The 25,519-nt window shown below is 42.6% G+C and overlaps 2 protein-coding genes across 3 annotated transcripts in view; both read left to right on the plus strand.

Moving 5' to 3' along the window:
- Positions 1-829, plus strand: part of CAGE1 (cancer antigen 1) — a 39,431-nt gene extending 38,602 nt beyond the window's left edge. Inside the window, exons 12-13 of the mRNA XM_068994208.1 lie at positions 133-201; positions 781-829. Coding sequence (XP_068850309.1) covers positions 133-201; positions 781-829 — 118 coding nt within the window. The remainder of the gene's footprint in view (positions 1-132; positions 202-780) is intronic.
- Positions 830-8,001: 7,172 nt separating this feature from the next.
- SSR1 (signal sequence receptor subunit 1) lies at positions 8,002-25,269 on the plus strand. Of its 2 annotated transcripts, none has more exons than XM_068961178.1 (8): positions 8,002-8,163; positions 10,634-10,746; positions 13,383-13,470; positions 15,122-15,180; positions 16,945-17,021; positions 17,789-17,867; positions 19,264-19,357; positions 22,537-25,269. In XM_068961178.1, the coding sequence occupies exons 1-8, from the start codon at positions 8,085-8,087 to the stop codon at positions 22,602-22,604; spliced, it is 657 nt and encodes a 218-aa protein (XP_068817279.1). In that variant the 5' UTR covers positions 8,002-8,084; the 3' UTR covers positions 22,605-25,269. The 2 variants fall into 2 exon arrangements, with proteins under 2 accessions (XP_068817279.1, XP_068817278.1); XM_068961177.1 differs by having other exon boundaries at positions 14,918-15,180; positions 22,537-25,266.
- Positions 25,270-25,519: the final 250 nt, after the last annotated feature.

Below are 25,519 nucleotides of genomic sequence, written 5' to 3' on the forward strand. Positions count from 1 at the left end.
ACGCCTGAGCAGACAACAAGATGGGTGTATAGAAAGCTCGACCGTCATTAAATTTATCTACTCAAATCCTCCAGTGAAGTTAGCTTAGAAAAGTCCATTTTAATCATAAACTTCAGTTGTTTCTTCTTTCAGTTTAGAAGAGAGAAATAAACAGTTGGAAGATTTCATTAGAAGGTCCAGAGAGAGAGTCAGAAAACCAAGGTAAGTTGTTTCTTTTTTTTCTTTCTAAAGTTAAAGATCATGTCTTTAACTTCAGAATATATGCATAATAATGTTAAACATTTTTTAAAAAACATCTTTTTCCTTGTCTTAATTTGAGACAACCAAGATAAATTATGTAAAAGTGCTTGGTATTTTGCCTAGCGTGAAATAGTTGCTCCATGTCTTTTTGTAGGACCTGAATTGCAAAGCAAGGTTCACTGCCCTCAGAGAACGTATGATCATTTCTAAGAAAAATACTATACAGATAATGAACTAAGATTTAGTTTACAATAAAACAGCTTACCCAAATCTTATGATCAGATTTTCTTCCACTGGTATGAAATCTCATAATCTGTTATGTTATTAATAGAAGACCCTCAGCTCTCAGTATTCGATGCTACAAGGTATATGCCCAAACCCTAAGGGGTTGATTAGGACCATCGTAGGATGTTAAAATGGAACTCTCTCTGGCCCAGTTCCTAAGGTGCTAATTCGACATTTACCAGTTCTCTGTTTTAACCCTCCTCCACTCCCACCTGTTTCTGTTTTGTTTGACGTTATTCTTTCTGTTTCCTGCAGACCGAGAAGTCATCCGAAGCTCCTGACCGTGGTAGGTCATACTGATTGATGATCATTATAAAGAATGCTATATTTCCATGTCATTGTCAAATTACACAAGATTAAATAAGAGTTCCTAAAGGTATATTTCAGTAATGTTCAGCACAGCTTACCCCTCTGCCCCAGATAAGGGCCTCTGGGCTGTGACTACAGTTGGTCCCGCAATCGGAGGCCCCTCCCTTAATTGTATTAGTTCCCTCGATGTCCCAACGGTTTAAACAAAAATGTTGATTAAAATGTAGTATTAGTATTATCTGTGGAGTTTGTCTGTAGGTTTTCCTCACATCTGTTTTTTGGTATGTAATCAAGAACGCACTGTTTATGGAATAGGAGTTCTGTATGTGATCAAGAATTCCACGTGTAATCAAGAGTTAGCTCTTCTGTTCCCAAATGTCTGTCCTGCAAACTTAAGAAACATTTTTTTCCTTTCATTTTTAGATGCCAGTTATTTTAGAAGGAAATAGAAATGATTTAGATTAAACAGAACTGAAGATTAACAGTTAATCATTTTTGTCAGCCTCTCCAGGAGCAGAGTCATTACTGAGTACTGTACCCAGATCAATCCACACAAATGATACATTAAAATCTGTATAAGTAGTGAAACTTTACAATCCAAAAAAAATGTGATTATTTTTCTTCTAGTTTCTTCCTGTGAACAATCAAATATATTCTAATATAACATAAACAAGTGAATATAGTGTCTTCTTTTCTGAATATCTGCCAATTTTCATTCTTACAGCACACCAGTCTTATATTATTGTTGTTTAGACGTTAAGTCATGTCTGACTCTTTGCAACTCCATGGACTGTAGCCTGCCAGGCTCCTCTGAACATGAAATTCTCCCAGCAAGAATACTGGAGTGGCTTGCCATTTCCTTCTCCAGGGGACCTTCCTGACCCAGGGAACCTTCCTGACCCAGGGATCAAACCCACGTTTCCTGTATTGGCAGGTGGATTCTTTACCACTGAGCCACCAGGAAAGCCTATTGCCAGGCCTTTAATAACATTATGAAATTGTTCTCTTATCTCATCCCAACTCTTTTTTCCTCTCTGGCCAGGCACACTCTCCCTACTATCAATTAAATTTAAAAAGACTAACGCTGAAATCATTTGGAATTAAAACTCAGGTGGCACGAGATCTCACCCTTGTAACTTCCACCTTAACACATTTTGAGGAATTAGTTCTGAGTTTAAAAAAATGAACCAGAGAAGCTGATTTTGTAATATGTATTGGAAAAATGAATGTACATAACAAATATATTATCTTTTTGATAAATCCCAGAGCCAGGGTGGAGGTATAATTATTGAATGAAGATATACCTTGAATGGAGGGGAAGAAATTATTTTATCTCACTGAAATTAGCTTTGCACTTAAATTAGGCAGGTAAGTACAAGGGGGAAATACATGGAGAATCTATATCTGGCCCCAAAGGAAGTGATGAATAATTTTTTAAAAGTATTATTATTGATATTATTTTTGTTGAGGAATTTTATAAGATATCTTATATGAATGTTGAAACAAAGTTAATTTCTCAAATTTAAGAAGTTGCAATACACTTTAAGACAAACCGTGAGAGATGCACAGGAAGTTGCAGCTATAATCATGCTTCATTTGAAGAATGTAAGCCCTGAAAGCTTGGGAAGTGGTCAAGTCTTAAAAAGAGACATTATTATTAGTTCCATGGGTTCTCTAGGGAAAGTTGAGGTGTGCTACAAGAAAGACAAACATTGTCATGGCTAACACAGCATCTGGAATCTGCACATACACGTGGTGAGATCTTTGGAAGGGACAGGGTAACACAGGCTGTCCACAAGCAGGGCTGTGTGCCCAAGTGCTGCACTCACCATGTGCGCCATTAGATGTTCATGACCTTTACCTCCAGGCTGTCTCACAGCTAACAGACCTCCTTTGGCACATGGCTCAGGGATGTAGCATCTAACCCAGGGCTTCTCCCTATAAACATTTAGTGACTTTCAACAAACCATGTGAACACCCTCTGTGTTAGATGCCACAGTGAAAGTGAAAGTCACTCCGTTGTGTCCGACTCTTTGCGACCCCATGGACTGTCCATGGAATTCTCCAGGCCAGAATACTGGAGTGGGTAGCCTTTCCCTTCTCCAGGGGATCTTCCCAATCCAGGAATCGAACCGGGGTCTCCGACATTGCAGGTAGATTCTTTACCAACTGAGAGATGCCAAAGGTACCATGAAAAGCCAGGCAGAGATGGCCAAGGACCACACGATGTATGGGGGAGATGGATATTGATTCTTCTCTGCATTGGCACATGGGTCTGACCATCTGGGATGCTCTAGAAGCATAGATGAATTGGCCCTGGACAAGATGATGAGAAAACCTCAGGGCAGGTTTTACAGAAGTGATGATGCCTGAGCCCGATCCTTCTCGCTGACTAAATGTTCCCCAGGTAGACAGACGAGGAAGCTCCTCTCACATAGCACAGCAGCCCAAGGTACCCTGTGATACTTTCTGAACCACAGGTAAAATCTAAAACCTGCCTTCTTCATACAGCAGGAGATGACCATGATCATCAATAATCTTCCGTGCCATTTGAAGAAGTGTAAACCTTGTCCTTGTGAGAAGCTCTGAGCGATTTTACGTGGAGGAGTAATGTAGTCAATTATGCATTCTGAGAGACTTCCCTGGCGGTCCAGTGGTTAGGACTGCACGTTGTCACTGCCAACGGCCTGGGTTCAGTCCCTAGTCGGGGAACTAAGACCCACAAGCCATGCAGCATGGCCAAAAAAAAAACATTATGCGTTTTGGATAGTCATGTATGAAGTGTAGCGATGGTGGGTGATGCTAGAACCAAAAGTACCAGCTAAGATGCTACAAGAAAAATGGATGCCAGAAACAAAAATAGTGACAGAGGAAACAAAAGGGAAGTTACGTATGCAAAGCGATTTCAAAGACGAATGAAAAGCATAGGTGATCTTTGGCTCTGAGAGTGAAACAGGGAGGCGGTTAGGACGTCCTTGCTGGGTGAAAGAACACAGACGTCTTTGCTTGCATATAATAAACGTAACTTTTTTTTGCTTGATAGTTTTTCACTTCTTATTAGGTCTACAGTTGAACTTAGATTGCAAATTTGTGAAGGAAAGATGTCACTTGTAATAATACAACAAATGCAACAGATATTTTCTGAGTTACCACTAATGTCAGGCTGTTCTATATCATTGACTAAAGGTACAAAAATCCCTGGTCCCAACATGTGACAGACAGGTGATGTAATAAACTGTATATTGTGTTAGAAGACTAAAGGAGGTATAAAAAAAAAAAAGGAGAGAGAACAGAGAAAAGAAATTGAGAGTGTAAGGGAAGGGCTGGGGGTTGTAATTTTAAGCTGGGAGTGAGGGTGAGCCTCACTGGGGAGGTGGTCCTTGAGCTAAGGCTTAAGACCAGGAGAAAGTTCTTTAGCTACTCTGCTACCTGGGGGAACACCCAGAACAAAAACCAGGGTTTAACAGACAGCATCTAATGATGCTGAGGGAAATCTTAAGAAATCAAAGAAAAAGAAAGCTCTGCTCGTAAACAAATTCCAAGGAAGTAAAATAACAGAAGAGGAGAATCCACGGTGAGTTTGCCTGAGCTGTAACAACGGGAATAACCAGGGTGCGGTATATTTCTGGAAAACACAGATCTTCAAGGAGGCAGATAAGGAAGCAAGAGAGAGAAAACATAGAGGTGTGGGGATCCCGCGAGAGGGAGGGCTCTGGGTCGGTACCCAGGGAATGCTGCTCATTACAGGGAGAGGGAAATGGCAACAGTGCAGAATTCGTGGGTACCCAGATCAGGGCTAGGATTTTACTTCAGTGAGTCATAGGCTACTGCTTCTTATTTTTGCACCAGTTGGACAGTCACACAGATCTCTCTATTTTCTGTTTGTATGATCTGTTTTCACATCAATCCCACCCCAAGAAGGCACACTTTGTCCCTGTTGCACCTTTAGTGGCTAACTGTCTAAAATTCCAGTCCCAAATAAAAGTCTATCAGTAACCATTAAATAATAAAACTAGAGTCAGAGTCCCAGTTTAAGCCTAAACTGCATTATCCTCCTATGTTCAGCCTCTGGAGAAACACATCCTGAGAACTGGAGCCACAGACCAGTTCAAAAGCATCAATTCTTTGGCACTTGGCTTTCTTTCACATCCATACATACTCAACTCTCACATCCACACATGAAGACTGGAAAAACCAGAGCTTTGACTAGATGGACCTCTGTTGGCAAAGTTAATGTCTCTGCTTTTTGGTATGCTGTCTAGGTTGGTCATAGCTTTTCTTCCAAGGAGCAAGCATGTTTTAATTTCATGGCTGCAGTCAGTCACCATCTGCAGTGATTTTCGGGCCCAAGAAAATAAAGTCTGTCACTGTTTCCATTGTTTCCCCATCTATTTGTCATGAAGTGATGGGACTGGATGCCATGATTTTAGTTTTTTGAATGTTTAGTTTTAATCCAGCTTTTTCACTCTCCTCTTTCACTTTCATCAAGAAGCTCTTTAATTCCTCTTCACTTTCTGCCATAAGGGTGGTGTCATCTGCATATCTGAGATTATTGATATTTCTCCCAACAATCTTGATTCCAGCTTGTGCTTCATCTAGCCTGACATTTCCAATGACGTACTCTGCATATAAGTTAAATAAGCAGGGTGACAGTGTACAGCCTTGGGGTGACAGTGTACAGCCTTGAGGAACTCCTTTCCCAATTTGGAACCAGTCCATTGTTTCATGTTTGCTTCTAACTGTTGCTTCTTCACCTGCATACAGGTTTCTCAGGAGGCAGGTAAGGTGGCCTGGTATTCCCATCTCTAAGAATTCTACACAGTTTGTTGTGATCCACACAGTCAAAGGCTTTGGCATAGTCAATAAAGCAGAAATAGATGCTTTTCTGGAATTCTCTTATTTTTTTCTATGACCCAGCAGATGTTGGCAACTTGACCTCTGGTTCCTCTGCCTTTTCTAAATCCAGCTTGAACATCTGGAAGTTCTCGGTTCACGTACTATTGAGGCCTGGCTTGGAGAATTTTGAGCATTGCTTTGCTAGTGTGTGATATGAGTGCAATTGTGTGGTAGTTTGAACATTCTTTGGCATTGCCTTTCTTTGGGATTGGAATGAAAATTGATCTTTTCCAGTCCTATGTCCACTACTGGAATCAGACTGCCAGGTTCACATCTTAGCATCTGCCACTAGACTAGCTTTTATGCCTTGGGGAAGTTCCTAAGCTTAATGTGTCTCAGTTAACAATACCCAGCTTATAAATATTTTCAGCAATTGAATGACAGGGATTGGCAACAGTGAGCACACCAAGGGTTAGCTTGTTTCATCATCCCTGTGACTTCTCCGGAAGGTCTCGTCCACTGGTACCTGGAGTTCACACTGTTGGACTGCATGACATACCGGATGGCTGGCAGCAACCCATAGTCCACACGAGAAGAGAAGCAAAGAGTACAGCCACTGCTGCCTGCATCATGTATTTCCTAAACGCTTGCTCTCTGGTAGGCACTGTACTAGGTGACTTCTAGCACTGGACTGTCAGGTAAGAATTTAAGAACTGTCACTGTTTAACTGTGGACGAGGGTGTCTGCAAGGGTTGGGGGGGGTGTGCGGAAACAAGATTTTCCAATGTGTATTTTTTATGCTTTGTATTTTTTTTAACAATTATATATTCCAAAGCATATTCTTGCTTTTCAGTGCCACACACAGGCAGTTCAGTCAGTCAATTCAGTCACTCAGTCGTGTCCAACTCTTTGAGACCCCATGAACCACAGCACACCAGGCCTCCCTGTCCATCACCAACTCCCGGAGTTTACCCAAACTCATGTCCATTGAGTCTGTGATGCCATCCAACCATCTCATCCTCTGTCGTCCCCGTCTCCTCCTGCCCTCAATCTTTCCCAGCATCAGGGTCTTTTCCAATGAGTCAGCTCTTCGGATCAGGTGGCCAAAGTATTGGAGTTTCAGCTTCAACATCAGTCCTTCCAATGAACACCCAGGGCTGACCTCCTTCAGAATGGACTGGTTGGATCTCCTTGCAGTCCAAGGGACTCTCAAGAGTCTTCTCCAACACCACAGTTCAAAAGCATCAATCCTTTGGCACTCAGCCTTCTTCACAGTCCAACTCTCACATCCATACACGACTACTGGAAAAACCATAGCCTTGACTAGACGGACCTCTGTTGACAAAGTAATGTCTCTGCTTCTTAATATGCTGTCTAGGTTGGCCATAAATTTGCTTCCAAGGAGCAAGCGTCTTTTAATTTCATGCCTGCAGTCACCATCTGCAGTAATTTTGGAGCCCACACAAATAAAGTCTGACACTGTTTCCCCATCTATTTGACGGGACCAGATGCCACGATCTTAGTTTTCTGAATGTTGAGCTTTAAGCCAACTTTTTCACTCTCCTCTTTCACTTTCATCAAGAGGCTTTTTAGTTCCTCTTCACTTTCTGCCATAAGGGTGGTGTCATCTGCATATCTGAGGTTACTGATATTTCTCCTGGCAATCTTGATTTCAGCTTGTGCTTCTTCCAGTCCAGCGTTTCTCATGATGTACTCTCCATATAAGTTAATTAAGTAGGGTGACAATATACAGCCTTGACGTACTCCTTTTCCTATTTGGAACCAGTCTGTTGTTCCATGTCCAGTTCTAACTGTTGCTTCCTGACCTGCATATAGGTTTCTCAAGAGGCAGGTCAGGTGGTCTGGTATTCCCATCTCTTTCAGAATTTTCCAGTTTATTGTGATCCACACAGTCAAAGGCTTTGGCATAGTCTGTAAAACAGGCAGTTCATGTTCCTTATATTAAGCGGCATTACTCTTCAATCGCACAAAGACTTCCAAGCTGATCGTCAGTCAAATAAAGGAACCGTTAACTGGGAGGGAGGGATGGAACGGCACGGTGAGCGGCAAAAGCGCAGGTTGCCGGTAGCCCTTGGCCGTGATGGGAGGAGGACGCTCGCGGGATTCTCGGAGATCTCGCGGGAATCTCGGAGGGCCTAGCAACCTGTCACGTGACTCCCGGGGCCGCCTGCGCTCCCCCACCGCTCGGACCGAGCAGCCACGTCGGGAAGGGGCCTGGCGAGGGCCACGCATGGTGCGTGCCCCGCCCCTCTCACGTAGGAGGGGCGTGACGAGGGCCGTGCGCGGTGCGTGTCCCGCCCCTCCCCCGGAGCCCGGATGAAGAGTAACGCCATTCGCGCCGGAGCGGCTGGGAGTTCTCGCGTTCGGGCCCTGGACGCCGGAGCGGCCGCGCTATGAGGTCCCTCCGCCGCCTGCTGCTGCTTCTCCTGCTGGTATTCCCCGCCACCCTCCTGCTCCGAGGCAGCCCAGGAGGTGAGGCTGGGCCGTGGGTCGAGGGGCTCGGCCTGGTGGGCGGGAGCCGCCGTGGGACCCAGGCAGGCGTGAGGCCGGAGGCGGGCGCGGCGCCCCCCGGGTCGGGGTACCCCCGGGGCTGGGATCTCCTAGTCGGCCTCGCTCGGCGGCCTCTGGGCCCCATCCCCGCCTCCGGCGCGCAGTGCGGCCCGGCGCGCCAGGCCCCGCCGAGGCCGGGTCCAGGCACGGAGGGGTCGGGGGCCTCGGGAGGCTCGGGCGCGCCGGGAGGCCCGGCTGGGCCGGGGCGAGGGGCGAGGGTGGCGGGGGCGGCGGGGGCGGCGGGCGGGCGGGCTGGAGCGCTCCGGGGCCGCTGACCGCCCGCGGCTGCCGCTCCGCCCCCTGCCCTGCCCTCCCCTCGGCGCTGAGCTGACGTGTCCCTGGCTTCCAGGCCCGGCGTCCTCCATTCATTTGCCGAAACCCGGGTGTTTTCGGGCCCAGCCTCCCGTCCTAGCCTCGTGTATCAGCGCAGCTGTCTGCGTTCTCTGGTGTCTTGGTTTCACCAAACCCCTCGTGCTCGTCTGCCAGTGCAGTCCTGCGCCCAGACGGGCTGAGGAATCCTTGGGCCTGTCCATTACTCCAGGCCTTCTTTTGCTCTCCTTTTTTTGGTAACTTTTTTTGTTTGTTCCTTGGATGCATTGCCTAGTCCTGAAAAAAAATGTAGTCTAGTTCATTATTTAGATGTATTCCCCACAGTTTATCTGGTGTGACAGTGAATAACAGGATGATAAAAAAGTGGAGACTTGGCTTCTTGCCCTGATTCTGTCTTGAACTGCAGTTTTCTCCATGGAATTTAGCCTGATCGTATGATCGCTAGAATTCCTTTTATTCTGTAAGTTTAAGCAAGCTGTGCGGCAAAATGAATGATAGTGACAGCCCTCCACGTTTTCTTTTTGCAAAGAAAAGTAAACTGACTGATTTTTGTTTAATGGATAGAAAACCAAGTGGAGAATTAACCACAGTTGTTCATTTGCAGATTTAAGTAGGAATGCTTTTCCTTTAGGAATTGCTCTCCTGGTTGTTTTTATTTTCTTGAGGAAAATTTGGTGATGGTATTTGTCTAGAATCTGGACTATATTTTTTTCTGGCTTTAGAATATTTTCTTAAGAAACATCAGTATCTGGGTATCTTTGATTTTTTTTTTTTTTTTTTTTGGTGCCTTAGGGTCTGTCTTTCGAAAGATGTTTTCTCTTAATTTTTCCAATAGAAAAGTGTTAGATTTTTTTTAAGGCACAAAGTTGTTACTGGTTAGCATAAAAATGTTTAATAAATGTTGGGTGAAAGCCATTTTATTTATTGAGAAGTCTTGAAATTTAAGTACAACTTTATTATGTCAGACCTAGATAGTCTTCCTACTAGTTTTATTTTAAATTATGAATGCACTGTTTCGGTTTGTTCAACAAGCATTAGAAGCTGACTTTGAGTTCATGAAGTTCAGTGTTAACATTTGACTTAAATCTTAACTGCAGTAAGAACTCAGGGAGGTGGAAAAGGCTTGAAATGCAGAGTCCTTAGTATTCGCTCTTTCTTCTTGGTTTTACGGTGTGTGCACATGCTTCCTTTCTCTTCCCCCCCGCTGTACTGAATTGCCACATCATCATTCTTTCTGAGAAGTGTTGGAAGAGTCTGTGAAACTTTGAAATTTCTTCTGAGGGCCTTGCCTGAAAGAGATTTAATGTGACATGTATTTTTGCCTATAAACTTAGCATTTATAATTTTTTGGCTTTATAGTTATGCTTAACTTTCACTATGATTTTTAAGTGTAGGGATTATAAGAAGTATCTTAAAACATGTTTGAAGCTGTATGCAAAAATGAATTCATGCTTTCTCAGTTCTCAACTCTGATATTACCAATGTAGTTTTTACTAAATCAAATGTATTTTATGAGAGCTAGTTTTTACAATAGATGTCATACAGATGTTTGTTCCTTGGAGTTATATGCTATGAAGTGTTAAGAGCATTGAGCTGTTGTGAACCTTAATAAACAATTACTTGCCTAGATATTTAGATTGCTGTTTTCTTTTAGGCCTGGATTTTGGTGGTTTTTTTTTGGTTTGTTTTATATGGTTAATGATGGATTAAATTGTAGAGCTTTTCAGTTTTAAAACAAACTTACTTTGTTACTTTTAATATGTTTAACAAAATTGCCTGAATTTATTTATTTGGCCTTTACGGCATGTGTAGTTTTAGCAGTTCATTTTTCTAGCTGCTTTTTAAAGTTAAACAGCATTTCTCACTAAAATTAATGTGCAGTTGGTAAGACTAGCAGTTAGATAAGATCATCTGAATGTTCTGAGATGCCTTGTCATTTGGCAACGCTTGAGTGGACTGGGAGATTGAGTTATTCTGAGGGAAAATTTTTGTTGCCTTTAGAAAAGGAAAAGTTGGTATTCCAGAGTAAAGGCTAACTGCTTGTTTCATGTCTTACTGTCAGGCTCATTGGCAGTGGCTCAGGATCTTACAGAAGATGAAGAAACGGCGGAAGATTCTATAATCGAAGATGAAGATGACGAAGCAGAAGTGGAAGAAGACGAACCGACAGATCTGGTTAGGGCTGCGCTCGACTCCCTGCATGTGTATGATGTGTTAGGGTTCCTCCTTGCTGTAGGCAAATATGGTATTAGACTGTTTGCCTTTAGAGGTTTGTGACTGGGATCAGAGTGGATTGAAGTTGGGAGAATGAGGCCAGTCACTGAGGATAATTCCTTAGTACTTTTTGGCAGAAGGAAGGAGACGTGAAACAGAACAGTCCAAGGTGACATGGACAGGAGTCTTTCAGGCGACTGAGTAGGACCGCTGGACCAGTTGGTGGGTTTGGGACATACCCTGCTTAACTTTCCAACCTTGGGCAACTTACCTTTCTGGGTCTTACTTTCCTCTCCTCTCCTTCCTCCCTCAATAAGCAGTGTATCTGTGAGTTCCTACAGTGTGCCAGGCGCTGTTCTGGATTCCCTGGGTGAGCAAGCCAGATAGCCTCTCTGTTCTCGCCGTCTTTATGCTCTTGGACAGTGTGTATGCGTTTTGCTGCCAGGGGGTGAGGAGCAGACAAAAAACAATGTGTAAGCTGTGTTCCATGAGGATTTCTCATAGAGAGAGGGCTTAGGAAAGATTGAGCAGTTGTCCAATTTTGAAGCTTTTACTATATAATTACAGTAAGACAGCAGACATATTGAGCTACAAGTAGGATCGTTGTGGCGTGCTCGGAGCTGAGAACTGGCGGGTGACAGTCAGGCACAGAGTCAGCCATGACTCAGAAACTCACACTTTCACTCCACTCTAGCTTATTTTCTCTCCCAGACTACTGTAATTTATCCTAGGGAGAATCTTTTAACCACTCTCAAACTCCAAAATCAGTTTCTCTTTGAAGTCTTCACAACAATGTGGTCTTTAATGTCAGAACATGAAGGCCATCAGCGTGAACTCTCAAATAGAACCTGAGTTCTTCTGAACATATCACTAAGCAGCTTGTCTGCGTCTTTCCTGTCAGAGAGTAGCTTCGCTCTCCTCTGGGGTGGGCTCTCCCCTCTTCTCCCGTCTGGTCCTGTGGGATCTTGCTTATCACCCTCTTGCTTCCTGTGGCTTCAAGCGGTGATTTTTCCTGGTGACTTGCTTCTGTTAAGGTCCAGACGTGCCCACACGCCTCCACTTGGTGTTCCCCTTAAGTTGGTACAGGTTTCCTTTTTACCAGGACAGTTCTTAGAAGAGTGCTTTGTACAGCTCTCTCTCCTGCTCATTTCCCATTCGTTCTCACAGTGGTCGGTCAGCTCCCACGAATCTCGTGAACCTTCTTGCTGCGGTGCCAGTGGCCTGATGGCCGGGTTCCTGGCCTGGTCTCTGCCCTGAGCCTGTCCTGAGCGCCCCTCCTTGCTGGCCTTGTGGCCCTTCCGGGTTTTCTCGGTGCTGCTGCCGCTGCCTCCTCACTCCTTAATGCTGGTGACCTCGTGGTCAGGTCGTAGTGTGATTCTCTCGCTTCTCAAGTATCTCCTTTTCCCTGCATTTGACGGTTTCTGGTTCCTGCCTTCTCTCAAGCATATGAGGTGGGTGTGGAGAAATTTTAAAATGTAAGATAGTTTTTGCTCTGTTGACCTTTTTAAAACAATGTTATTGCAATATAATTTACACATCATGATACTTTCTCATTTTAAGCATACGATTCAGTGATTAGTAAATGTTCTGAGTCGTGCAAATTTAATTGAATTTCAGGACATCTCCACCTCATTATGGGGCTTCCCTGGTGGCTCAGAGGGTAAAGTGTCTGCCTGCAATGCAGGAGACCTGGGTTTGATTCCTGAGTCAAGAACATCCCCTGGAGAAGGAAATGGCAACCCACTCCAGTATGCTTGCCTGGAAAGTCCCATGGACAGAGAAGCCTGGTAGACTACAATCCATGGGATCGCAAAAAGTCGGACATGACTGAGCGATTGCTTGCTGGCCACCTCATTATTTCCCTGGTCATGATTTTTTAAAGACCGTTTCTTCCAAGTGGTGTGCCGACTTCTCACAGGGAGGTCGTTCTGTAAATTGGGATGGAATGACTCATAACCAGGCCTGGAGCAGGGGTGGCAGAAGGAGCCCGCAGGCCCGTGCCAGCGTACCGCCTTCTCCGTGTTGGCTCTGGCTGCTCGCCTCCTGTGCCTGCGCCTGCGGCTGCATGCTCATGGGGGAGACCTCGTGGTTCCCAAAGCTGAAAGGGTTTGATGTCTGAGTCCTCAGACCGGCCCCTCCTTTCCCCTTTGTTGGGGAGGGAATTGAAGACTGTGTTTGAGACTTCTTTTCTTGGAAAGTAGTATTCCTGGCATTTAAGGGGAAAAATTAATACTGTCCATTTTAACTAGAAATTATATGTCCTTTTGAAAAATACGGTTTTCAAAGTTTCAGACTTTATAGACAACTTACCCACTTGGGCTCTAGAACCTTGCAGTTCAGAGTGTAATCTAAATACCAGCTTCATGGGCATTTGCTGGATCCTTGTTAGAAATACAGACTCTCAGGCCTCACTCTCAGTTATAGTTGCAGAATCCCCGGGGGGTCTATGTGCACGTAACTGTTCATTCCACCACTGATCGCAGCACAGCCTTGGAGATGCAGTATGCTAATACACTGTCCCAAATCCGGTGAAGCCACTCTTCTTAAATGATGCTGCGCTTTTCCCCGTAGTAATCCGTTTTCAACATTTCTTTTAGGCTGAAGATAAAGAGGAAGATGATGTATCAGGTGAACCTGAAGCTTCACCAAGTGCAGATACGACCATCCTGTTTGTGAAAGGAGAAGGTGAGCAGGGAATGTGGTTGTAATTCAGATACAGAAGTTTTTTAAATGACAAGCTCACTTTTCGGGGTAGCATTAATAATGATAAAGATCTTTATTTCTGCAAATATAGTGCAGACACACTTTGGGGAAAAAAGCGTGCGTATATATGTATGAATACCTATATCTGTAAAGTATCGTTTCTGGCTTTGAAACTAAGTGAAGTGAAGTCGCTCAGTCATGTCCAACTGTGCGACCCCATGGACTGCAGCCTACCAGGCTCCTCCGTCCGTGGGATTCTCCAGGCAAGAATACTGGAGTGGGTTGCCTTTTCCTTCTCCAGGGAATCTTCCTGACCCGGGGATCGAACCCAGGTCTCCCACATTGCAGGCAGATGCTTTAACCTCTGAGCCACCAGGGAAGGGGAAAGTAAATACTATCCATTTTAACTAGAAATTAAATGTCCCCTTGAAAGATACTGTCTTTAAACTATCCAAACTGCCACAGTAAAATTAACATTCATATTTTGAGTGTAAATACTAGTGAAATACTAAATCTTTTTTTTAATTAAAGCCTGTGTTGCATTAGAAGAAAATAAATGGCTAACATTTATTGAGAGCCGACGTTTTGAGTATTTTGTGTGTGTTACTGAATCCTAACAGGAACCCCGAGAGAAGAGTTGTTGAACTGATTGAGAGATCACTGCTTGCTCAAGGTCACTGTCTCAGTAAACAGGCTGTGAAGATGGTTTAGACTCAGGTCCATCTGGCCCCAGAACCTGTGCTTCAGTGGATGAGTAGCTCTGTAGATGATTATTGAATACTTATTACTGGAGATTATTCATTTGAGGGCCCTTCTCAAGCGCTCTGTTTTATTCCTGTGTACGTTCCAGCTCTATGTCTACAGAAAACGTGATTTGATTGAGAGGTTTTTGTTTTCCTAGTTTCATCTTTGTAGCTGCCTCCGTGGGTCTTAACCTTCAGATCTGCATTCTGAGTAACTGCCTAAAGTAGATAAGGGTGTTTTTTTTTTTTAACGTCTGACAGATGTTGCAGTTTGCAGGTGAATCTCAGGCGTCCCCTCCCTGTCGCTCTCCTGCCCACTGTTCGCACCGCCAGCAGAGCCTGAGCGCGGCACCGCTGGTGAGCTCGGCACCGCGCCCAGCCGCCCTGGGGGCCCTGACTGCTGAGCACAGCGCCCGCTGCTCCTGGTGGCTTGGCAGCGACCGGGGCTCCAATCGAGGTGCTCAGTTGAGCTCTTCAGTTGGAGCACTGGCGTGTTGACTAGGGTTTCAGCTTACACACAGCCTCCAGCCAGCTGCTGGAGCACGGCTGGAATGTTTTCCTGAAACAGGTTCCGAAACCAAGTCCATGCACAGCAGGAACGGGCCTCAGAACCCATTTGTAATGTCTGCGTCTTCTGCGCCCTTCAAATGTTTTCTAACCTTCCTGTCTCTTTTTTTGTTTCGTAGATTTTCCAGCAAATAACATTGTGAAGTTCCTGGTAGGCTTTACAAACAAGGGTACGGAAGACTTTATTGTCGAGTCTCTCGACGCCTCATTCCGTTACCCTCAGGACTACCAGTTTTACATCCAGAATTTCACCGCTCTCCCTCTGAACACGGTCGTGCCGCCCCAGAGACAGGCAACCTTTGAGTACTCCTTCATCCCCGCAGAGCCCATGGGGGGCCGGCCCTTCGGTCTGGTCATCAACCTGAACTACAAGGATTTGAACGTAAGGCCCTCCCTAAGTTAGGGGCGTGTGAGGACAGTTGACGTCTAAGTACTGTTGTGTTTATTCATTCGAGTGCCTGTTTGGTGGTTGGAGTTGATGGGGAGCAGGCAGGCAAAGGTTGGTTACACACATCTCTGTCTTCGAGTCTGTAAGGCAGTGGGCCAGAGGAGTGTAAACAGATCACGGCGTGACAAGGACTGTGTCCTGGAGACGAGTGAGTGAGGGCTAGGAAAGTTCTAGAAAAGAGTGCAATCCACTGCCTCTTCAGGTGTTCATACATATTAAGTCATCTTTGTGCTTTTTGTCGCTTGCATTTTGCCCATTTTACTACTACTCTGTGTAAGATTTAAGGACTTTCTGCGACTATTTTCCTGTCATTTTATACCCTCATAAAATACAACTGAATATTTTTAGAATATTGAAAAGGCTTATGGTTTATGAGACCCAGGTAGCCTCTCGGGTGCCTCTCAGGTACTTTACTCCACAGTGTAGGTGTGGCCAGTGAATGAATGAGAGAAGCCCACTAGGATTTTGCTGCTGGGAGCTGACCTCTAGATACCAGCTGTTACGTCCTCCTTCAGTTGAGCGCACATCTAAAAAGCTTTCAGGAAAGGAAATGTCATCCTTTCTGGAAAGCTTATTGAACCTTTTCATCACCCTAGTGTCACTGTGTTGATCTTATGTCTGCGTCAAATTTCTGATGCTGCCATTAAGTTTCCTTGTTTGTTTTTTTAAAACTACTTAGTAGAATGTGGGAAAGATTTTTCCATCTTTTTTTTTTTAAAAGCTGCACCTCCCGGGCTTGCGTGATCTCAGTTTCCTGACCAGGCTTGAACCTGGGCCTTGGCATTGAGAGTGCCGAGTTGTAACCATTGTACTGCCAGGAATTCCCCTTCCTTATTTTCAAAGCAATGTACTAAGTTTCCTCACCGTTATAGCTTAGTAGCCTGAAGGATTATGTATTTCATCTTGTTTTTAAACAGAATTAAACTTCATCCAAAAGCATGCCTGTAGATTCAGTTCTGTTTGACTGTCTGTGTCATCTTGGTTTGCTGATCGAAAGACCTTGAAATAAGACTTAAACCATTACAGTTCAACAGTAAATAGTGACAGTTTGGAAAAGCATTACCTCAGTGCTTCACACAGAACACGGAGCACAGCTGTGTGTTGTCCCAGTGAGTCTCTCGTCTTTGAAAACTGAGATTGTATTGAGCTGACAAAAGTATTTCGAGACCACCAGAGAAAAAGGTTTTGATACTGTGAGTGTCACTGACCGTTTGATGTAGATTGATTTCCAACCCATTGTCAGTATGGACTGGACTTCTGCTCAAGTCTAGTTCTTAAAACAAGGTTGTGCTGCAGAATGCCCATTCCATGCCTTTGCTTTCTTGTTTGAAGGGTTACATACAGCAGAAGCCAGGGCTTCTAGCTGAAGAGTGTTCTGTGTTCTCTGCTTCTTTCTGTATATTTTACTGTGTACTCACTTCCCTGGTTTCTCACACATCATCCCACCCCCCTCAAAGAAAGTGGACAATTTTAGCAAAGTTGGAGTCATTCTGTTTTGTAGGACAAAGTAACGTCATAATGTTGAATCCCTGACATTGACTTATAATTAATACACTTAATACAATTCTGTTAAGTCTTAGGATATCGTAAGTGATGAGAGAGCTGTAGTGTATGTTAGGATGACAGTTAGAAGAAATTTTGTAAGCTTTCATTCTTCCAGTGCATTTCAGATTTTTGTGATTTATTTTTTCTTAACAGGGCAATGTTTTCCAAGATGCTGTCTTCAATCAAACAGTTACAATCATTGAGAGAGAAGATGGGTTAGATGGAGAAACGTAAGTGAGTTTTGCCGGATGTAGATTTTGGTCTCAGAAGGCAGGACTGGGAGGCTCGTGTCTGTCATCCTGGTGTTTCATGGTGAAAATGGAGCCTGCTGTGGATGGGTTGAAATCTTGACCACTTAACTCCACACTTTAGATGATTCTCACAACAATGATTAATAACAACACGTTAGGAAAGGTAGTTAAAACTAACAAAAATTGATTTAGAAAGAGAGTTCACTTTTTGTTCTTCCTGTCTTTAAATTGATTTATAGTCACCAGCCTAATGGAAGTTGCATGCCTCCAAAATTGCTACTGCAAATATGTTAGGAGATTTTTATCTTGAAAAGTATATTCATTGTGAATACCGAATCATTTTTCAGCATATACTTATGATTCACAAAGAGTAGTTTTTAAATAAAATCGTGCAAAATCTGATCTTTGAGGAACAAAACCTAATACAGTTATTTTAACTGAGCTTAGAACATAACAAATTATGAAGAAATTCATTGTAGATCATATTCCCTTTGGCAGAGTAGGAGGGAGACTAATTGACGTTAAAGAAAAAGGTAAATTCATGAAACTATTACCTTCATCTTAGTTGAATTTAAAATATTTTACTCTTTTTTTCCCCATAAGTTGTTTGGAAAACACATGTTGTGTTAGAATTCTCATTGCAGTTGCCTCCCAGGTCTTCTGAGTTGAAGCGTGACTGTAGTTTTGATTAGCTGCGGTATTTCTTAGGAACTGAAGCGAGTTTCTGTCTTCTCCTTTGGCATCAGCATATTTATGTACATGTTCCTGGCGGGTCTCGGGCTGCTGGTTGTCGTTGGCCTTCACCAGCTCCTGGAGTCTAGAAAGGTAAACGCGCGTGAACTAAGCCGCTCCCATCGCGGGTCTTCCGAGGTCGGCCCAGTGCCAAGGACAGTCTGCATGTTTGTGCTTGCTTGCTGTCACTGTGGGTTTATAGATTTACAGGTCTGTTACAGCTTTTTAAAATGAAGCTTGAAGATGAGACCTTGGGGGTATGTTTGGGTTTGTTCAGAATTTTCTGCCACCTGCAGTTAATGGATATGTTATTTTACTTATTAGCCATGCAGCTTATTCTTGATCATAGGGCTGATTTCTAATTAGCACTTAAATGAGTCTTGGTTTGAAAAAGAAAGTGAAATTGGCTGAATTCTGCTCTTGCTAGAGAAGTGACGTGTCCGTGTTGAAGGCCCTCGTGTGGCCATGGTCTCCCAGCTTTGAACGCGGTGGTTAATTCTTCCCCTGCGTCCTCATCTCCCTCGCCTCCCCCAGCCGCCAAACAAAAGCCCCCAAACGGAATAATCCATACTGTTCCTTTCAGTATGTAACATGGTTTGTGTCAAATATATTGATGTCCACTGGCTCCAAACAATTGCTAGATATTTTGGTTAATCATTATTTATTAAGCAATAAGTCAGGCAGTTAAATCTCTCATATTGGTAGTACATGTTAAGTCATTATCTTTTAAAGAGAAATAGTGCTTAAACGTTAATTTCCATCACTTTCATTACTTCATTTTCATAAAATCGTCAGCATTTTTGTATAAACTTATGTATTAGGGGTAAACCATTTTTTTCAGTTGTCTTTCTGTGTATTCAGATCCAGTTTTCAGACTGTGTAATTAATAATTCGGTTTCTTATGTAAATAACTAGATGGGGTTTTACTATTTTTTAAAGAATAGGATTGAAGAGAAGAGTTATGTCTCTTTTCTTTCTTGCAGTTTTGCTGCGAATACTCACGGAACAGTTTGAGGCTGTTAGCTTAACTGAGATTGCCTGTTTTTGTTTTATTTATACCAGCTATTTAAGTGTATTTAGATACAACGCAGGAATCTGCATGCAACATTTCAGTAATTATCCCACATTTTATTGAATGTGAAAATAAATTCTTAAGATTTCCAAAATGAGAAAAATCACTGTATAAATAGTTCTTACTCGGTCTACCGATTGTATTAACATTTGGAGCTTTAGAGCAGAGGAAAAGGTCATTAATGACTGGGAATAAATAATTGTGAAGATTTATTCCTTATTCTTCGTAATTGCTGTGGACATGGTGTCCCCCTGTCTAGTTAAAAAAATAATTGAGGAATATGTTTTAGAACTAGAAGGGAACATGTTTATCTATTAAGATATTTAAGCAGGTAGCTTGATAGAGGTCTTTTTTAAATTACAGTAATAAAACACTATAATGGAGCTCCTGTAACGTGATATTTTTATGTTCTCTCAGCGCAAGAGGCCCATTCAGAAGGTAGAGATGGGAACCTCAAGTCAAAATGACGTTGACATGAGCTGGATTCCTCAGGAAACTCTGAACCAGATCAGTAAGTACTCAAACTTGGCTGGAAATTTTTCTCTTAAATGGAAGTAAGTGTCTTAGATTTAGCAAAAAGAAATGCCTGGTTGATGCTACTTAGCACTTACCTTTTCATTACTTCTAGAGTCTAATATGGTTAGTGAATGCTTTCCATCTTCTCTCTGTACTGTGTTTATACTTTAGAAATGTTGCCGCATCTGCCGTTTGTGTACAGATGTGTGAGTTCTCTATATCCTTAACCTTTCCCTGTCTTTTTTTTCTTTCCTGTTGCTTCAGTGCAGAGTAGAAGAGGTGAGGCAATTAATTTTTTTAATGGTATTTGATGTAGTATTGAGAGCTCTTGTGCAGCATGTGAATGCCTTATAATAAGTTTCATGAATGACAGTTTTCTACCACTGTTTATTAGAAAACGAATTGCCAGCTACCACTGTATTTGAAAGAATAAACCTATCATACTGCTTGATAGTTTAATATAATTTCAGTTTTTATTATATATGCAGTTGGTGAAATACTAGTATTTACAGAAGAATGTAGTGTTTTTTTTTTTCTCTCTCCAGTGGTAAGTGGACTTTTTAAAAAACATTATAAAAGCAGTATGACCTCATTTTTTAAGGTGAAGACTTTCACGTCACCTGCCGGCTCCACCAGTCCCACTTTGCATGAGTTGCTGGTGTTCACGTGTTACTCAAGGCGGTTTCTACACGCGCGTTGCTGCACTCCTGCTGCTCCTGTGTCTGTGTTCACAGACGGGCTCGTGTGGCACACGGTTCTGCAGCCTGAGCTCTCGTGCCTTGGGTGTCTGTCTGTGGTGATTACTTACGTACTTACCTCGTTTTTACCGACCGTATAGTATTCTTTTACAGTTCTTTTATATAAATGTGTTAGGATTGATTAAGCCTGTTCTGTGTTGAAGGATAGAACAATTTCTGTTTCCAGGTTTTTTTTGTTCTTAAAATTAATCCTCCAGTGAATATTCTTACATATAAGATGATGGGATAATTTTCAAAATTGAGATGTAGTTGACACGTAAGGTTAGTTTTGCACGTCACCATAATGAGTTGACATTTGTGAAGTGATCGTGTCACCGAGTCAGCACCGTCCCACACAGGTGTTTTCTCGTGATGGGATGAGACCCCTTTAAGGTCTGTTCTCTTGTCCGTGTTCAGGTGGCAGCCCAGTATTGTTTAACTGTAATTGCCTTTCGTGTATCAGATCCTTGTGACTTACAACTGGAAGTTGGTACCATTTGGCCCCAGACTCCTCTTTTGCCCACTCTCCTACCCAGGATAATTTCCTGAAGGTAGAGTAGCTAGGTCGCAGCGTATGTGTCTCTCTGTGGAAAGTGTTCCAGTTCCCTCCCCAAAGGTAGTGTTCTCAGCAGGGTATGATACTTCCTGTTTCTCTTCTCTCTTACTAATCATGCTCTAGTGTTACCACATGTGTTAATCTAGCAGTATGCTATGGAATGGTACTTACTTTTCATTTACAGTTAAGAATGAGGCTTGGCTTCAGGCATCATGATTGGGCACTGCGTTTGGGTTTTGTCAGGGGTGGGGGAGTGGTGAGGCGGTGCTTTTCCTTTGGAGACGGAGAAACATCATATATGTATCAGTTTTCTTTGCTGAAATGAAAGGCCGCTTTCTGGGCTTTTGCGGTGTTTGGAGCCACTTTCCCCAAAACTGGATGACTCCAGGCCGCCCTCTGGTTCATGTTTCTGCTGCTTAGCTGATGGCCAGACAGGTGGGTGGGCAAGGTTTTAGACTCACTGTTAAAGGTAAGCTGGATTGGGCTGTTCTACTGATGGAGTGAAGTTCTCTTGTTGAACAAATAGGCTTTGCAGCTTCTTAGAGACTTTTATCATGTATTTCTGTGTTTAAAACTCTGCTGCAGAGGTTGACATTGGGAGTCAGTAATGACCATTTCATATCTATAGTAACAGCTGTGTCCATGTAAATGGCTGATTCTGAAGTATTGTTGTTGGTGGGGGTGGTGAACACTAATTAATTAGCTATTACTTACTTTTAAAAATAAAATAGAGGTGGAAAAGGCAATTAATTCATAGTCTGGCCTTTTTGAAAACCTGGTGAAAGTTCTGGGCTTTCTCCACCGGAAGGTGCGTCTGTGCTCACTGTCAGGCACCGATCCCTGGAGCCCCTCATCACCAACCTGCTGCCAAAGCACAGAGGCCAGCTCTCCTGTGACACTTCAGGCGCTTAATTCTTAAGTACAGTCTTTAAAAAAGAATTTTTAGCTTGTAAATATTCTTTGTAAACATTTACTATGTGTTTTTTTATACTGGAAAGATACTTATAATTTGTAGCTTACTGCATAAAGAACTTACATTCCTAATAGGTTAGGTGCTCCTAGAAAATAAAAAGGACCATGGTCAGAGAGAAGACAATCTTTTACTTTTTAAATAAACTTCAAGATGACTCCTACTGGATGAAAGTGAAAGGAACACCACCAGGTTATGTTTGGTTTAATAGACCACGCTAAGACTAATGTAAGAGGAAAGGCGAAATACTGCTTTGTGTGTAGAATAGTTTTAATACTGATACACTGCATAATTTTCTCTAACCTGCCGCTCATTTCAGGTAAATTTGTGAAACTGCTGAAAATTGTGCCAAGTGCATGCTGTGTTTGTAAATACTGTCTTTAGTTTGTAACCAGTATCAATTGTTTATGCTGTAAAGATTGTCCTTTTGCAGGTATAAACATGCTCAGCTGTAGACTTTAGGAAGATTTTGCAATATCACTGTGACCAAGATTAGATCTTTTCCTGCCCTAGTTGCAAAAAGTTTTGATGGACAGACATAATGTCATATCAGTTTCAGGTATACAACTAATGATAGATGTTTGTATACACTGGGAAATGGTCACTGCAGTAAGCCTTGTTACCGTCTGTCACCATACAAAATTACCCATAAAAGTTTGTGTGTGTGATGATGACCTGTAAGATTTACTTAGCAGCTTATAAGTATGTAGACTTTCATTTTGAGTTAACCTCTTGACGGATTATTTGAAAGTTTAATTTAAATATCTGTACTGGATAAGAGACACTTACTGTTGATGGTCTTATTGCATGCGTGTGATTTTTTGAACTAAATGGTAAAATTGAAGAAAAATGCTATTGAATTTAACACATTTATATAGTCAGGCAAGTTAAAACTTTCTCTTTTCTTCCAGATAAAGCTTCACCAAGAAGGTTGCCCAGGAAACGGGCACAGAAGAGATCGGTGGGATCTGATGAGTAAATGTTCCTTTGTGCAACAATTCGGTCTTTACCTAACCCGCCCTAATGTTTTTCGGCCTGATGGGAATTAGTGCAGAGAAGCCATATCACCATAGAAGGCGGCTACTGCTTATGTGTGGACGGAGCAATCAGAGTCTGTGGCGATCATATTGCTGAAAATGCACTGCATTTATTTTTCTAAAGTAACAAATTTGGTTTTTTTAAAACCTTTTAAATCTATGTGTGTGCGTGTGTGTGTATGTGAGCAGTTGGTCTTAGCAGAATCATTGCTGGCCTGCCTGAAGCAGCCTTTAGAATACTAAACGTGTGCACTGTCTCCTTTTGGGCATGTGCTGACATTTTCTCCCCACAACTCAGCGCTTGCCCACTATGATTGTAGAGGTCCTGCCTTGGACTGTTAACAGTTGTTTCTTGTTTAGAATAGCTCACATCCCAACTGATGGCACAGATGTGCGTGTTTTTGCTGTTTTACGGCTGGTATTCTAAAGGCGCAAGCAGGAGCAGCTGCTTTTAGCAGTAACGCTGTTGGGTATTTTGCTGCTGTTTACCTTAATGCACACCTTCAGAAACCTTCCCCAGTGAGTTAGGAATCTGGGGACCTCTAGCACCAAAATTGTGAAACATGAAAATTCTGGTTTTGATCCATAAAACCAATGTCACTGTCTTTAAAAAAAAAAAAAGAAAATGGTACATTTGTGGAAACTGAGTTCTTGTCCATTGTTCTATTTCTGACCCAAGAGATAGCTGTGGAATGACTTGAGACCACTCTGGTTTTGTTTTTTTTCCCTAAGAGATCATTTTTCTCAACGGAAATGTCTTGCTTAAGAATCGTTGCCTTAGTCTACAGACTAAGCCAGGTTCTAGTAAGAGTTGGATAATTTTCAATGGTTAACCAGTTGTTTGCTATCTAATCTTTGGGGTGTTTTGGTTATTGATTTTTTTTTAAAGTTTATCTGAAAAACTCCAAAATCTTAAGCACTTAGAATCTCAAAACCAAAATGAACTGGACTTCATAAAATTCCTGTTAGTTCTCCTTGCCCTCGATGGTAAATTAAGTTTGACGTTGTCAGACTGGATAAGTACTAGAGTAATGGAGTGTGAACAAAGAAGAGGCTTTTCCCCTCTGTCTTTAAGCCATATTCTTCTACATATATTTTGTAAGGAAATGGTAAATGAAGTTTTAGTAGCTGTTTTATTCCTTATCTGTCTTCACTATAATGAACTTAATCCCTCTTTATTATAATTCCCCCTACAGTCATGCTCACACAAGAAAATAACAGAACAGAAATGAAAAATCTTTCCAAGTTGCTTAAGTATTTAAACATCTGAGCCAAAGCTCGTCAAGGAAATGAGTGACTGTATAGCTGTGAACCGCTTTGCGAGCGGGGCTGAGGTGTCGGATTAACTGCATTGGCTATGCTGAGCTGTGACTTTTCTGTGCCTGTGAAACAGTGTTTGAGTTTTTAATTGGGCTGTACGATCAATAGTTTACTTTGGAAAAGCTCTGTGAGCTCTAAGAAACTGCATGGTTTTTACTTTGATGTAATATAGAAGACCCTCCACCTTCGGAAGGAACATATTTCAAAACATTTTTGTGAATGTCCCAGGTTTGTGAAATTACAGGGATATAATGAAGTGAGGTGTAATACAAAATTCAGTGACTTCTACGGAGCATTTTATTGAATTCCTGGTGATACTTAGGCAGCGGCAAAGCCAGGCCCGGTTACGGGTGCCGGGCCTCTGACTCTTGAGTAACCTGCCTTACGTACTAGCACTTGCACTTCTGAGGTCCAAATTAGCGCACGGAAATCATCTGTCATGTTTTATTTTCTTAGCATAGGTTGAGAACACTTGAAAATTCTTAAATCCTCAGATGCCAGGGGTCTCTGTAGCGTCAGTGTTTAGCAGAAACTAACTCCATAATGAATGGAATTCAATTCCACACATGGTTTGTTCAAGCACACTTAATAAGTAGCCTGTTTTTTTAAATGTCTTTTTTAAATGTAAATATTTGGATGACGCTTTTGTTTGTTTTGATATATTAATTTGCTGCACCAACCATGGTTTCAGAATTCACCTTTTGAACACCTTGGTTCCAGAGTCTGTAAAATGAACTGAGAGTCTTGTGTATGGAGCCTGTCACTGGGACTTGTGAGAGTAACGTGTTGATAAAGCATGGATCTCGCCTCACGTGTGCAGCTTATTTCACGGTCTGACTAAAGGGACTTGAGAGACTTCCTCTCCCATGAACTCCGAGGTAGACGCCTGTGGAAAGGAGAAGTCAGAAGGGAAGGACTGTTGACTTTAGTTTCTAATTTTAAGTAAACGTAAGAAAATAGTCACTTTGATAGGAGAAAAAGGCACATTTAGATCTTAAAAAATTAAAAAGCCCCTGCCCTAAAGGCGTGCTTGCATTCACAAGCCTGGAGCTGCGTTTCGGCTCTGTGGGGAAGCCGGAATGGGGTGACCCCGGAGCCCTTCCTTAAGGACTGGTGGTGTTCCAGAGGAGCAGGCGTGGATAAGCGTGACGCGTGTGGATCAGTGATCCCCCTTCCCTCGGCATGAGGGAAGGCTTATTTAGCTAGTGCGTTTAAGTGATGTGATTTTCCTTAACCAATGAACTTGGCAGTACACATCATTTCTACAGGATTTTGCTAAATTACACCCTTCCATTTAAAGACATTTCCAGATGTGAAGTAGTTTACCAGAGTTTTGGACAGCATCATTTATAACTGTAAAACCAGTAAATTCATTCTAATTTTGTTAAGTAAAATCCTACTTTTCTTTGGACTAGCATCCCTAGCTTAGTGAAGAGCAGCCTGACGCATAAATAAGGCCCTGCTTGTCTAGGGAGTGTTCTAGGTCCTGTTGTCAAGCTGATCTGCGTCGGTAAGGTCGTCATCCTTACAAGAGAGC

This window comes from Capricornis sumatraensis, chromosome 22, assembly GCF_032405125.1.
Source record: "Capricornis sumatraensis isolate serow.1 chromosome 22, serow.2, whole genome shotgun sequence".
Lineage (NCBI taxonomy): Eukaryota > Metazoa > Chordata > Mammalia > Artiodactyla > Bovidae > Capricornis > Capricornis sumatraensis.

Coding starts and splice junctions, on each gene's coding strand:
- SSR1 (XM_068961177.1), top strand. CDS start 8,085: ATGAGGTCCCTCCGCCGCCTGCTGCTGCTTCTCCTGCTGGTATTCCCC. Junction 10,747..13,382: donor AAGACGAACCGACAGATCTG/GTTAGGGCTGCG, acceptor CATTTCTTTTAG/GCTGAAGATAAAGAGGAAGA. Junction 19,358..22,536: donor GGAAACTCTGAACCAGATCA/GTAAGTACTCAA, acceptor CTTTTCTTCCAG/ATAAAGCTTCACCAAGAAGG.